Raw genomic sequence first — 15,545 nt, 5'->3', positions numbered from 1 at the left:
GAGGGGTGGGGGAGATTTGTCTACTCAGGCAAGGCAAACAAAAGCAAAAATAACCAAATGCGAATAGGTCAAACTAAAATTGTGTCAACAAATGAAAAGGCAGCTTACTGAACGGGAGAAGATATTTGCAACCAATATATCCTGTAAGAAGTTAATATCCAAAATACACAGAGTACTCATACAATCAACATCAAAAATCCCTAAACAATCCAGTTAAAAAGTGGGCAGAGGCTCTGAAGAGAAATATTTTTCAAAGACATTCTGATGGTCAACAGGTACATAAAAAGATGCTCAGAATTACTAATCATCAGGAGAAGGAACATCAAAACCATGGTGAGATATATCACCTCACATCTGTCAGAATGGTCATCATTAAAAAGACAAAAACAAGTGTTGGCAGTATGTGGAAAAAAGAAAATCCTCTTATACTGTTGGTGGGAGTGTAATTGGTGTGCTCACTATGGAAGGCAGTAGGCAGATTCCTTAGAAAGTTAAACACAGAACTTCCATGTGATCTAGCAATTTCGCTCCTAGGTATTAACTCAAAGAAAATAAAAGTACTAATTCAAAAAGAGATAAGCACCCTGATGTTCAGTGTGGCATTATTTACAATAGTCAAGATATAGAAGCATTCATTCATCCAATGATAGATGAATAGATAAAGAAGATAGAACCTGTCATTTGTTAACAGGTTTTAGTTTGACATAGTCCCATTTGGTTGTTTTTGCTTTCGTTTGCCTTGCCTAGGTAGACAAATCAAAAACAAACAAAAAAAATATTGTTAAGACTGCTGTCAAAGAACTACTACCTATGTTTTCTTCTTGGAATTTTATGGTTTCAGGTCTTAAATTTAAAACTTTAATCCATTTTGAGTTTATTTCTGTATATGGTGTGGGAAAGTATTTCAGTGTGGTTTATATATACAACGGACTATTAGTCATCCAAAAGCAAAATAAATCTTGCCATTTGCAACAAATACTTAGATCTAGAGGATACTATGGTAAATGACATAAGTCAGACAAAGAAAGACAAATACTGTATGACCTCACATACATGCAGAATTTAAAAAATGAAAACAAGCAAACAAATCAAAATACAAAGAAACTCTTAGATATAGAGAGCAAGGGGGTGACTACCAGAAGGAGGGGGTAGTGGGGACGTGAAATAGATGAAAGGTATTAAGAGATAAAAAGCTTCAGTGATGAAATAAGCAATGCAGGTCTTATAATATATAGTATAACGAATGTGATCAATAACATTGTAGTAACTTTGTTTGGGGACAGATGGTTACTAGACTTATCGTGGTGACCATTTCATAATGTATGCATATGTCAGCACTATGCAGTACACCTGAAACTATCAAAATATTATAAGCCAACTTTTCTATTTCAAAATTAAAAACAAAAAACTTTCTTCATAGATGCATACACCTGAAGTGAGGCAAAAGAGAGCACAGTTAGTTCAGTTGCTCAGTTGTGTCCGACTCTTTGCAACCCCATGGACTGCAGCACGCCAGGCCTCCCTGTCTACCACCAACTCCTGGAGTCCACCCAAACCCATGTCCATTGAGTTGGTGATGCCATCCAGCCATCTCATCCTCTGTCATCCCCTTCTCCTCCTGCCTCTAATCCTTCCCAGCATCAGGGTCTTTTCCAATGAGTCAACTCTTCGCATCAGGTGGCCAAAATATTGGAGTTTCAGCTTCAACATCAGTCCTTCCAAAGAACACCCAGGACTGATCTCCTTTAGGATGGACTGGTTGGATCTCCTTGCAGTCCAAGGGACTCACTGTCTTCCATTAAAAGAGCAAGTCCTCTTAGTACATAGAATTTTTTTTTAAGAATCCCACAAGATTTCCAAATTATTGCAATCAGCAAATATACACACACACACATCTATGTATACATTTGCACATGCAACAAACATGGATATGTGTATATTTATGTGTATGCATATATGAAATATATATGTGTATATGAAACAAAACATATCCAAATCCTCCAATGAGTATTTGCTCCTTAATGTGGATTAACATGAAGAAGTAATTAATAACTCTCCCCTGCCTCTGCTGCCAAAAAAAGCATAGTCAACCACATTGCTTTTGTTATAGGGAAGGGAGGGAAGGAAAAAAATTCCTACTTGAAAAGAGGTGCTTCCTGGGAAATTCATATATGTAACTAGAAACACATTGACTTTCTGGTCATCACAGAACTCTCAGGGCAAGGCAGCTAAGCTTGAACTTGGATGGGCTCTGTGTCTTTAACACAGGTTACCTAAATAGCTGTGTGCTGGCTTTTCTTCCACAACTTTGATTCTTCTTGCTCCAGCAGGTATCACCAGCACTTCTACATAACCTGTAAAAGTCAATAAAACATGAAATACATCTTGAGTTTCTTCTAATTCTTTTTTCTTCACTGACTTTCCCTATTTTCTTTTGGTTTTGGCTTTTGATGTGTTATTTCAATACCTATATAAAGAAAAAAATTGTCTATAAAAGCTGTCATAATTTCAAGTTGAGAAGTTTTTTGGAGCAACACTGAGAATACAAAACTATCATGAGCAAATGGGTGACTGTATTCTATGTTAAAAAGCTTCCCAACAGCTTATGAATTATAAGGTGAGAAAAAGCACAATGGGTAGCTTGGTTAGAAACACAGTGAATCCTGGAACACAGCAAATTAACTTAAGTTCTGCTCATGGAACTCCTGTAAATCAGAAAGTGTAGGGAGGAGGAAACATTGCTGGAGAGCATCAGATGGTGGATGTGTGTCCCTGAAATAGTTGAGTATTGGACAAGAAAGACCAAGCCTTCCCTGGGAGATGAACAAAGGGTTTTGAAACTTGAGCTGGAGACAAGTAAGATAATAAGATAATTAATAAAACAATAAGTAAGGCCACATCAGGCAATCTGATGTCACCCTGAAAGGGATCAGATGGCTAGGAGCAAGATACAATTAGGTATTTTTTAGGAAATACACTTTAGCAGTGGTTAGGAATGTAATGCCTGAAGTGAAACAAGAGGGTAAGATAAAGTTGGATAGAAGAAAAAGTAATGCACAAAAAGTCAAAATCAAGACTTCATTTTCTCAGTATTTCTGTATAGCCACACATAGCTCTAATAAAAATCTAATTTTCAAAGCTATTGATAAAAAGGTATAATAGCTAATCCTAGAGTTGTCTCCTATTGATTAATTATTCAAATTCCTGAAACTGTTGACAATTATTTGCTGTTTACCAAAAGGTAGCAGACACCCCACCTGGTGGCGGTGCCTGGGATTAGAGGTGTGTGCTTTTCAAATCAGCATTTCCAATAGAGAATAAATTTTCAGTAAAACTAAATCATACAAGTACTTCCATTTTGTTACGTGAACGCAGTATGCAGCAATGAAAATAGAAACGAACACCTACTTCCTATGTGCATACAGAAATGAGGTAACATGATTTCTGTACTCAATGAGTTTAGAATCGAATTGGAAAGAGACAAATATCTTGCATAAAAATGAGTTAAATAAAGCTTCCAAAATTAAGCTTAGAAGATCATATTCAAAATAAAATGGCTAATTTTCCAATGAAGAATGTAAATTAAAGTTGTTTAAACCATCCCCCTTATCTGATGACATCACCACTCAGAAGTTGCTGTTATTTTAACTCGGAAGTGGGATTTCCGCCCCCCACCCCCACCCCTTTTAAGTGGTTCTATACATTACTGATGTTTGAGTAACACTGGCATCAGTAGGAATCACAATGTTTCAGAAAAGAGAACATTTCATATAGTCAAGGAAAGCTTCATAAAGAAGCAAAAAGATTAACTGTCTTTGAAGAAAGGATAGGATTTGGATATACAAGTGACCCTTAAACAAAACAATGCGTGAGTTAAGAGTGCTGATCTGCCCTGTAGTACAAAATCTGAGTATAGTAAGTAATGGACCCTCTGTATACGTGGTTCCTTTGTATCTGTGCTTCTACATCTGAAGACTTAAAAACTGCAGATTGTGTGTACTGTAATATTTACTATTAAAAAAATCCATATATAAGTGGACCCATGCAGTTATTTGAGAGTCAACTGTATATAAAAAAGAGTGAGTTCACCATATGTAGAGAAAAGTAACATGGTAAGTGGTATTTTTTGTACCACACAAAATAACTCTGACAGAATGAGAAGGTGTAAGAAGATGGCTATATTAAGAGAATTTAAATGCATGCCCAGGATGCTGAATTTACCACTTGAAGCTACTGAACAATCTACAGCAAGGGATGTAATCAGATACTGGTTTGGAGAGGTTTTATCTGATAGTTTGGAAGAGCCTCAGTGATACAGCTGTGGAAAGCAGTATCAGGAGGCCAATGTAAAAATCCAGGAGCGCTAGAGGCTAAGGAGGAAAATCTAGAAGGCATTGTAAAGGGAAAAAAAACTCTGAGTTTGAGAACCAACAGAAAGTGAGGACGTAACACAATCTTTTATTATTACTTATGTGAGAATGCAGTCATCATTTGTAAAAACATGAAAGTCAAGTTTGGGTAATAATCTGACAAGTTTTGCAGTTTGTACTCAACAAACCAGTATAATACACTAATAAAAAATATCCAGTAAGAACTCTGGAAATGTGGAACTCCAGGGTAAGGTCAGGCTTTCCTCACCTCTGTGAGGCAGTAATTGAAGCCACAGGAGTAAATGGAGAAAACTGAGAGATGGAAGTCAAAGACTTAACCTTGGTGACAGTTATGGGTTTTTAACAGAAAGATTGAAAAAAAAAAAAAAAAAGAAAGAAAAGAAAGAATAAGGAAGGAATAATCCCAAGAAAGTAGAAATCTGGCTATTTTGGTATAGTGGGATCTTATAGATTAGAATATTTTAAGAAGAGTACTGGTACAAAAACCTGCACAGACATCAAAGAGAAAGGTGACTAAGAGGAGTCCACCAGATGTCACAAACAAGAAGTGACTATTCATCTCTGAGCAAATTAAGGTGTTTGAAGAAGATACATTTTAGGATTGTTAAAAATGAAGAGTAGATACAGAAAAGTAGAGGCAGTAACTGTAAATTCCTGTTTGAGTTTAGCAGTAAACTCAGAGGTATGTTGTATTTTAGGACAACAGTTATATCCAGAGCAATTCTCTGTTATTCAATAGAAACAGCTTGGAGGACAGGTGAGTTAGATTGCGTTTAAAGAAGAGAGGAAGGAAAATATTAAGCAAAGACATTTGATAAGGGATAGCTAAAGTCTGGGGTCTCGATATTTTTCCGTAAATAAGTCTCACAATTGAGACTGCATATTTTTAAAAGATGTGAACATACGAGTGGCTATAATTGAGCTCAGAAGCTGAAATAAAGACTATGATGTCAAGGTCATAAACTTGATCCTCACATGGGACAGTTTGCATCATATATACATAGGAACATCCTCTTTTACAACCAGAGATCCCATTCTTAATTGGCCATCTTAAAATGCCCAAGGTAATCATTATCTCCATGGTAGTAACAATGATAAATGCTGTATTTTGAACAATTGCTATGTGCTGGTCACAACTGTAGATAGTTGATATAAATTATTTCACTCAGCCATAATGATATCACCCAAGGTAGGTATTTAACAGATTGGAAAAAAAAGGTAGAGGAAAAAAAAAAAAACTTGCCTTTTTCAAGACTGCTTTGTCAGTAACTGGCCGATGCAAGCTTTGAACTCAGATCTGTCTGATTACAGCTAGAGCCCACTACTACTATTTCACAGAGTAGAATACATGACACTACAACTCTATTATTGCTGTGGCAAGCATACAAATAAAAAGTCTAAGAGCATGCATTTCTTGTTCTGGATTAGTGTCGTCATGTCTCGTACTAAGAATAACAGATTCTATGCCCACCCTCTTCTGAATGTATATTGATAACTATATAGTTCCACAAGTGGCCAAATATACAATTTACCTTTAAAAATCCCTTAACAAATCAACCCCCGTCCAGGCAAATTAAAATGAAATACATGATATATGTGCTAAGGAACAAAAATTCTCTTAAGTTGATTTTCTAGTTTGAACAAAAATGATTTAGCAGACTCTAAATAGAGCACAGGGACTGAAAACACCCACATGTGTCTGCGCACGTGTTACTCACACAATATATACAGTGTGTATGGCCAACTGGACGAACATAGGGCTGCGATTCCTTCAAGAAATTCTAGAAAGTCCATCAACTATAAGGATAAAATTGTCTCAAGAGAAATGAATACAGCATTCCTAAAGTCACAAGTAGATGAAGCCCACAGCATAATTAAAGATTCATACAGAGTTTTGTTTTTTAAAGTTCTTAATGATGTAATGTTTCATTATTCATTACATTAATAAATGTTAATGAATCACACACTATGTGGGTCATTAGGACTAGGGTCTTGAACAAAAACTAGCCATGATATTTTTCCTCACTGATCTTTAAAGTATAGCAGGAAAGGAAAGATCAAAGAGTGTAAAACAAAATTATCATACAACTCAACTCTATGGATACCAGTAGGGTATCCAGAGAGATAGGTGGTGGAGGTTGTTCAGGGAACACTTCATTGAAGAAGTGACATCTGAACTGAGACCTGAATGCTAAACGATGCTTGGTCCTTGGAAGAAAAGCTATGACAAAACTAGATAGCTTATTAAAAAGCAGAGACATCACTTTGCCAACAAAGGTCTGTACAGTCAAAGCTATGGTTTTTCCAGTATTCATGTACAGATGTGAGAGTACCATAAAGAAGGCTGAGCACCAAAGAAGTGATGCTTTTGAATTGTAGTGCTGGAGAAGACTCTTGAGAATTCCTTGGACAGCAAGGAGATCAAACCAGTCAATCCTAAAGGAAATCAACCCTGAATATTCATTCATTGGAAAGACTGATGCTGAAGTGCCAATACTTTGGCCCCCTGATGTGAAAAGCCGACCCATTTATTGGAAAAGACTCTGATGCTGGGAAAGATTGAGAGCTAGAGGAAAAGGGAGTGACAGAGGATGAGATGGTCAGGAGGCGTCACTGACTCAATAGGCTTGAGTTTGAGCAAACTCAGGAACATAGTGAAGGACAAGGAAGCCTGGCATGCTGCAATTCATGAGGTTGCAAAGAGTCGGACACAACTTAGCGACTGAAAAACAACAACCAGCAAAGCTAAGAGAACAATATTTTTAAATGCAAGGTGCTAGAGAGAGCATGGTCAGCTTGAGCACCTGTAGCAAATCTATTGGCTGCAGCTTAGAGTAGGAAAGTGACCTCAGTAGAGTTGATACCAGAGAGACAAGTAGGAACAACATCACACAAGGCCTTATGGTTCAAGTTTAGAATTTTAGTTTCTCCCGTGAACAGTGTTAAACTAGCAGAGAACTACAAGCACAACAGATTGTTGTACGGAAATAACAGTATTTGTCTCTGATATTCCCAATATTGTAGGCACTTTAGACATCTTCCAAATATCAGAGGCTGTTAATATAATTTAGAAACTAATAAAACAAAAGTAGAAATTAAAAGTGTAATAAAAACAAAGGAGATTTGAAGTAGAAATCGGGGAGGTGGGGAGGAATGTATTCATCTAACTGTAGTCAGAATGAACAACATTACTGGTTTTTAACTGCAATTTCTATTGTCTAAGTTTAGTTGAAAAATTAAGTGTTATTATTACTAAACAAAACTACCAGTGCTAAACGTGCATCAGTATTCCTGGGTGAACTGTCTCTAGGCAGGTAAACAATTATGCAGGAATAGGCTTCCAAAGTTCTAGTATCTTTAAATCTCTTCAGACATCACTTTAACTTTTGCATGATAAACACATCTCCCATCACAATCAGGCTGAAAAGCTTATGACTGTACTTCTTAGCTGGAAGCCTTTTACAGCTTTGCCTGACTTTTCTCAATGAGTTCTGACAGATTTTGACTTTCAGAATCTGTCACCTTTTTTCACAACTTCGGAGATTGAGATTTTGATCTGCAATTTACCCTGGGCCTTAGTTATTTTTAGGCTTCAAGTTCTTCAAGCTTACTTATCTTTTATTCTGCTGGGGCCAAGAGAAAGGTTATATATTTGAGGGCTGTGTCTAATTTTCTCCTGGGGGCTTTTTTTTAAATCTAGCATGAACTCAGTTTTCATGATTATTCAAATATAAATGGCTTATTCTTCATATTAAAATATATCTTTTAGGGGCACATCTTTCAGCTTCTGAACAAGAAATTTAAAACAGGAAAAAAGTCGATATATGTAGTATAAGCTTATAAATGACAATGAAAATCAATCATAAATACTAAGATAGTTCAATAAACAGATGCCCAGGTAAGACACTAATGTAAACATAAAATATTCGCTTCCTCCCAGTAAACTTGAAGGCTTGAGTTTAAAGCATTTTCTGTATATAAAGTTTACTTGTGAGTCATTATATTTCAGTACAGATAATATCACTTTTTGTTGTGGATCACTTTAAAATTCACACTACATATATCATTCACCGTCTGTTCATCCTCATATCCCCTATGAGTGTTTATAGATGAGGAAAGAAAACAAGAGAGGATGTGTTCCTGCTCTTAATATAGCTGGACCATCAGCCCACATCTTCTTTTTTTTTTTTATTTTATTTTATTTTTATTTTTTTTTTTATTTTTTTTTTTTTTTGAAGATTTTAAATTTTATTTTATTTTTAAACTTTACATAATCCGCCACAGGTATACATGTGTTCCCCATCCTGAACCCTCCTCCCTCCTCCCTTCCCATTCCATCCCTCTGGGTCGTCCCAGTGCACCAGCCCCAAGCATCCAGTATCGTGCATCGAACCTGGAAATATCATGTATGAAATGAGTTGCCAGCCCACATCTTCTGATTTCCTGTTATAGTTTCCAACATGCTACACTGCTACAGACTCTGCTTTCAAAAATGTATTTCCTTGGAACTTAGTAAACACATTAAGAAAATAATAAAGAAAATGGAAGCTGAAAACCTGAAGACTAATACTCTCAATAGTTGCTTCAGGCTGTTAAAAATCATTATTCTCTGTTAGACATCAATACTGTGCACTGGAGGATAAGGCCTATAGAAATCTGATAATATTAGCCAATGCAAATTAGATTATTCCCTTGCTGCTCCAATTTATTAAATGCACAACAGATGATTTCATATTTTCAGTATTGGGAAATGGGCTTGTTAGCATTTTGGCTCGTATCATATGTATTATATGTCATCATGAAAAATCATTCAGTACCCACTACAAAAGTCTTCAACAATCAGAAATGTGATTTCTAAGTCAAGTTCAATGTAATTTCTGTCCCCAAAGACTGTTTGGATTAGTAATTTTGAAAAAAAAAAAATAATCACCTGCTCCTCTGGTGTGATTAAAATCTCCTTTAATGATTTTGCATGATTTTCCATTGCCATTGCACACACCACAATGATCTTCCCTTGCAAGAGACCCTAATAAACCATCACAGCCAACTTTCTGCAACAAGAGAATGACAGTACATCATAAAGTGAACTTCTTCTTTTCTAACGACTACTTCAGGACAAGCCTAGTCTACAAACTTGACATATCTATTTGATGAACTAGTAAAACTCCACATTCGCTGGTGCAAACTAACATAGCAAGCTCATATCAAATAATATCATTTGTAAAGTGACCAAATAGTAGGGCAGTGATCAAACTATATTTTCCTATATTAAAACTTAAATGACATCTGAAAGTAATTTGGAAAACTCTTATTGAGACAAATGCAATTTACATAAACCCCAAAAGAAATCACATTTCTACTAAATGTAACATGATTGATCAAATTCATTCTACTCAGCATAGAACAGATGGGTTTTACCGTATGGTTGGCTTTACTCCTAAAGAGGCTGCTGAATAAATGCTGAATATTAAATATTAACTTGTGCAAACCAAACACAAATGTTTACACTCATCACAGTTCATGAACAAATTTCTGTTCCCTGCCTTCTTTGGAATCTTAACACAAGTGACCAAGAACTGCTTATAACCTATGGTTGCTGTAAGAAAATATTAACAGTGGGATAATTAATTTTATATGTTCCCAGAAGAACTATGTTAATATTAACTATGTTAACTATGCATCTTCTTAGATTAAAATATAGACTCTTTTCTAGTGAATAATGTGGGTCTCCCACTGATATTCAGAAAAGACGATATTTACTCCAAGGGTAGAAGTTAATAATGTTGGTGGTAGCTGAAATAAATTACCCTTGATCAAGAAGAAGCTGCAAAACTGACTGACGATACATCCATTTATAACAAGTTAAAATTACTTAAATAAAATTTTAAAATATCAGATAAAACAGAAACAAAACTAGGGTCTTTTTCTGTGGTTGGTGTTGGGTGGGGGAAGAAGCAGATTAGAAAACACAGCTGCAGGATGAATATCCCGAGAAACCAAAAATCACATTACACCTGCATAAAAAAGGTATCCTTTCTTTTTGTCAAGGCGGGTATATCAGTGTCAAGAAGTAGACAAAGCAATGCAGTAGTGGAGAACTCTGATCAGCGAATCAAAGCTTATCTGGGAAGAAATAGAATGATTCTGGATGAAAGAGGTGGCCACCACAGGAAATTCTCAAAATACAACAAAGTCATGGGAAGAGTTCACTAAGCAAGAGCCATGAAAAGACCAGAGACTCCTGGGGTTAAAAATCTCTCCTTCATGTACAAAAGAGGAGAAAATTGAGAGAGATTACAGTGGTTTTGAAATGACAGAAAGCACCTTTATTATTCTACCCATAGCATCTAGCTTCTTTCTTGGTAAATACAATAAACTCAATAAATAGTAGTTCAATAATCATTGATTGAATAAATGAGTACCTAGTTGTCTGCTAGCTTTTTGTAATCCTTATAATTGGGACAGTATATGTTTCTAAAACCTAAAACAAAAGGCAGGGATAGACATCATGTCATGGCTCAATAACCATGTACATTTAAAATAAGGATGAAAAAATTCACATTTTGTAATCAGTAGTTACAAGTAGCCACACTTTTCAAAATATGCCCACATAACTCCAAAAATTGAGGATGAATGTCTTGGAAAAGACAACACTGTTTAACTGGTGGTAGGTGCCTGAGGTACCACTGGTAGCTGAAGACAGGGGAATAGCACAATAATATAGAAGACAGCATTCTCTATGCTTTGCCAGGATATAAATGGCAGGGAGGCCAACTGGGTCACCAGGAGAAAGCTGTCTATTTTTCAATTGCTCTCCTTCGTCAACTCATCAAGTTTAGAAACTGACTTTCAATGTCAATGTATATTTTAGGATAAAACAAAACACTCCAGCCAAACTCAGTATAGAGAGCTGTCAGAAAGAAAAAAAGGAAGCATGTTTTTAATTATATTAAAAGACTGAATGAAGCATTTTAGTTAAAAAGCCAGAATGGTGAAGTATTCCAAAGCGATCAGAAGTAACAATCCACTTCACAGAACTTTAAGTACAATCATCAGACTCACATAACACTTACACAGAATTTTCTGTTGTTGTTGCTGTTATTTTAATAGTTAGGGACTCTATAAAAGGTCTGGCTTACACAATACTGTTAAATGAAAAGCATAGCAATGTAAGCTATTGTATTTGGCATATAGTTGGGAAAATAATTTTCTTTGAAAAATAAACTCATTTAAGTCATACTAATCTGACATTTACATAAAATGATGAAATAAAGATGAAAGTTTTAACTGCACAACTTAGAGCTCTGAAAACCAAGTGTTTATAGGTAAATAATTGCAATGATTTTTAAACGGATGAAAAATATATTCCAGGCTACTAAGGAAATTAATATGTAATTATAAGGCTGTTTCTTATATCCAATTATATTGCATGATTCTATGCTTTAAATATTATAGCATGCTGGCAAAATAAAGAATCTAAGAGCTGGTAAACCATTTAAGTTTCAGATTGTTTCCAAGTTTTTACCCAGAAGTCTATATACTTCTACTGGACCACGGACTGATCAATCCATAGTTTGTAATTGTTTTCAAATTTTGGTGTATGTGTGCGCTTATGTGGTCAGGCATGCATTTTTAGAGGAAGAAACCAAAACTTTTATCAAATTCTCAAAGGAGTGTATTATACAAAAAAGTCAATGATCACTGGCCTATTTCATTTTACAGATTAGTTAATGGATGCACACGTATTTTAAGTGATTTTCCCAAGAATATAGTTTGCTAGCGGCTGCCATGGATTTTGAGTGTTGCTCTACTCAGATACCTCTCTCATTACTAAAGGATGCACATTCTCCTCCCAGGCCTGGGAAATGTATCAGTTTATGGCTCTTAACCTTCATCCCTTTTAAGAAAATGCTTAGCCTAAAGAAAACTGCCTTTCCCAAGGTCATAGCCCCCTCATCCCCTGGGACAGTTTGTATCCAAACACTAGTAGACAATAGGGGTTGAAAAGGTCTGGTTTTCTCTCCCTGGATGGAGACACCTTTGAAGAGCCATCCCAACTACACGAAGCTAGCTAATGAAGCTAGCTGAGGTCTTGTGACTGTACCAGCCCAATTGCTCCCTGTGCTCAATCCTGCCTCCTCCCCCCCATATACACATTGATCATGAAAACACTTGGCATTAAATTTCCCGCATATTTATCATCCAGCGGAAGGCAACTGTGATAGTGGCAGACCCGTAACTGGCAAAATCCAGAGCTTTAGCCATCGCTCTTTCCACTATGCTATTTATTTGAACAGAATGACTACTTTTCTAATGATAAAGAAGAGCACATACATGCATATAACAGATGGAGATTATTTTTTAAAAAGAAAACAAAAAGACAAATGACATGTTTAAGTACAATAAAAATTGAATATACATTTAAAAATCAGCTGATATAAGAATGTAGATAATATTTTAACATTAATGAATAATAAGACTGATTTTATAGGTTTTTGCCACATGGCTCAGTCTTGGACACAAGACATGGAGAAGTGGAGTGCTTGAGTTTTTGGTCTGGAATATTTTGACATAAAATGCCCAAAGTGTCATAATTTTTCAGGCCTGTAATACATACATTATTGAATAAATATGTCAGATTCTTTCAACTAGAAATGGACATTATAGATTTTCCAGTCTGAACCCTTCACTATACAGATTAAAGAATGGACTTCAAAGTTGATCAGACTTGCTGAAGATCACAGTTGAGGCAGGACTACATTAAAATCTTTTGAATCTTAGTACAGTGCTTTCCACCATACTGTGCAGCTGCTCCAAGGTCCCCCAAGCCTCCCTCAGTGCAGACACTCACCCTTTTGGAAAGTCTTACCTGACACCTGCCATTTGCACAGACATCTAATCCCTGATATCCACAAGAAGTTCCATCCAACACTTTTTCTGATAGGAGAATAGGCTGTTCTTTTCCAACAGGAGAACAAAACAAGGCACACGGCTTTTCTACAGAGTAGATAAAAAGAAATGAACAAAAGTCGATCCATAATTATTTTTATCTCAAGCTTTATTTTTCAAAATAGTTTTGAGTAAAAAATATAATATGTTAAATAAGTAATGTACTACTAGAGTAGATAATACTAGAGAGTTATTATGAGTAGTAAATGAGATGATGCCTGGGAAAAAACAGGTATCCAGTGAATATTAACCTCCTTCTAAAGAATTGTGTCTTCAAACTATTTTTATGTATATCACTTATTATTTTTGGCACTAAACTTCTACTACACACAGACCAAGTATTCTTTGTGAAAAATATTTTGCACTCTCCCAATTTCTTCTTATATCTTTTGGCATGAACCCCTTTTAATTATAAGAACATATCCAATTTCTGCTTATTTAAGATTTATTTTATTCACGAAGCTTTTCTTGATGTCTCATTTCTAAATTCCAATACACTAATTTTCAATCCTATGTATTTGGCATTTCTAAGAGAAAAATTACTAAAGGGAGAAAGAAGAGCTTCTACGATGAACAGTTCTTATAAGATTTTCCACTGTGAGGATGTTTAGAAATGCAATACAATCCCATGAGAACATGCACTAGAATGTCCAACTGCTGAAGTGCTAGCTAGCAGTCAACCCTCTTTATTGTCTACTCAGAAAGCATGTTGGGATGTATGATGACTAGGGTGAGACTTACTGTTCTAGGTAAAGAATTCTTGAAAGGCTGGCAATCTTCCTCAGAGCTTCCTTAAGCAATAAAGGAGGGTGATTAGAGTCACAAAACTTGACTTTCAGGCTCAAAGACTGGCATAATATTTTTTTAAGTGCTGTTTCTATTTCTAAGTATTCTGCAGAGGAGCTGTAGTATTTGGTAACACCAGTAGTAAGATTATCCAAATCTGAAACTTCAGAGCAATTTCCAGGCTACATTACTACTCTATTGGCTTGACACCAGTCAGGCCCTTTACTGTTTATTAAGCTCATATAAATAGAATGGAAAATAGTTTACAGTCTCTGACACTGATCTTCACTTATGTCTTCAGTAAAGTTCCACGTATGCTGATGGGATTCTATAAATACCAAATAACAGCCAGAGGCATGGAACAGGGTATCACTTGGCAAAGAGAAGACAGACAGTTAAATGAGCCTTCAGAATTGAACATTTCAAACAGTTTTCACATGTGGCTTCTGAATACTGCTCTGAATAATTTTGGGGAGTTGGAACATGGCCTTTAATGTGCATGGTTTTGAAATTTTCCTTTAAGATGCCATTATAAGCTGCAATAAAGCATTTCAATGTGCTCTCACACCTCAAAGTAGGTTATGTTTATTCAATGACTGCTTACTATGTCATATCTTTGGACTTAAAAACAGCTGCTGTAATTGCAACACTTTAATACTGGTATGTGTGTGTGTATGTGTACGTGTATGTATGTATGTATGTATATATATATATATATATATATAAAATTCTCTTTCTGGAGTCTTCATTGAAGAGAGTAGCAAACCAGATACATGAATAATGTCGAAAGGAATTAGTCAAAAAAATTTCATTCACATTCTAAGCATGAAATCAGATAAAAAAATCTTTGTATTTCTCCTTTTACAACATACTGTCAATTCACTGTACTTACTTTAGCTTTATAGATGACATAAACATTTGATACCAATCTTCCTTCCTGGAGTGTACCCTTGAGATTGTGACATTATAGTGATCCATGTAACATGCCAGTACTTGGCAGGCAGGCTCTGTCTTGATTTAAGAGATCAACCCTTTCCAAGATATGCATTAAACATGGATATCAGCCAAATTTAAGCACAGAGCATGCAAAATACCTGAATGCTAAAGCTATGCATCTTTTTTTTTCCTCTAAAAAGAAATGTTCACTATAATTCTCCTAGCCAGAGATTCATGTATTAATAGAAATAGCCACTTCCATTCTCAAGTGCCAAAGACTTGGGCATTTTTATAAAGACCTATATATTTCATTTTGTTCCATACTGCTCTAATACATAAAAACTATTATGTATTTTATTCATCATAGACTGACTGATGTGTTTGATTAGTACATTTTGCAAAATTATCAAAAGTGCTACCCTGCTAATGATGTATCTATTACAGATCATTCTGATGATAAACAACACTTTATAAGAGCTTTGG

At 35.6% G+C, this 15,545-nt stretch overlaps 1 protein-coding gene across 1 annotated transcript in view; it reads right to left on the bottom strand.

The window, feature by feature from the left end:
* ADAMTS19 (ADAM metallopeptidase with thrombospondin type 1 motif 19) overlaps positions 1 to 15,545 on the bottom strand; it is a 275,937-nt gene that overhangs the window by 74,558 nt on the left and 185,834 nt on the right. Inside the window, exons 14-16 of the mRNA XM_006060222.4 lie at positions 13,261 to 13,388; positions 9,322 to 9,442; positions 2,274 to 2,354 (exon numbers count right to left, since the gene is read on the bottom strand). Coding sequence (XP_006060284.3) covers positions 2,274 to 2,354; positions 9,322 to 9,442; positions 13,261 to 13,388 — 330 coding nt within the window. The remainder of the gene's footprint in view (positions 1 to 2,273; positions 2,355 to 9,321; positions 9,443 to 13,260; positions 13,389 to 15,545) is intronic.

This window comes from Bubalus bubalis, chromosome 9, assembly GCF_019923935.1.
Source record: "Bubalus bubalis isolate 160015118507 breed Murrah chromosome 9, NDDB_SH_1, whole genome shotgun sequence".
Classification (NCBI taxonomy): domain Eukaryota; kingdom Metazoa; phylum Chordata; class Mammalia; order Artiodactyla; family Bovidae; genus Bubalus; species Bubalus bubalis.
This window is presented reverse-complemented; position numbering and strand designations above follow the sequence as displayed.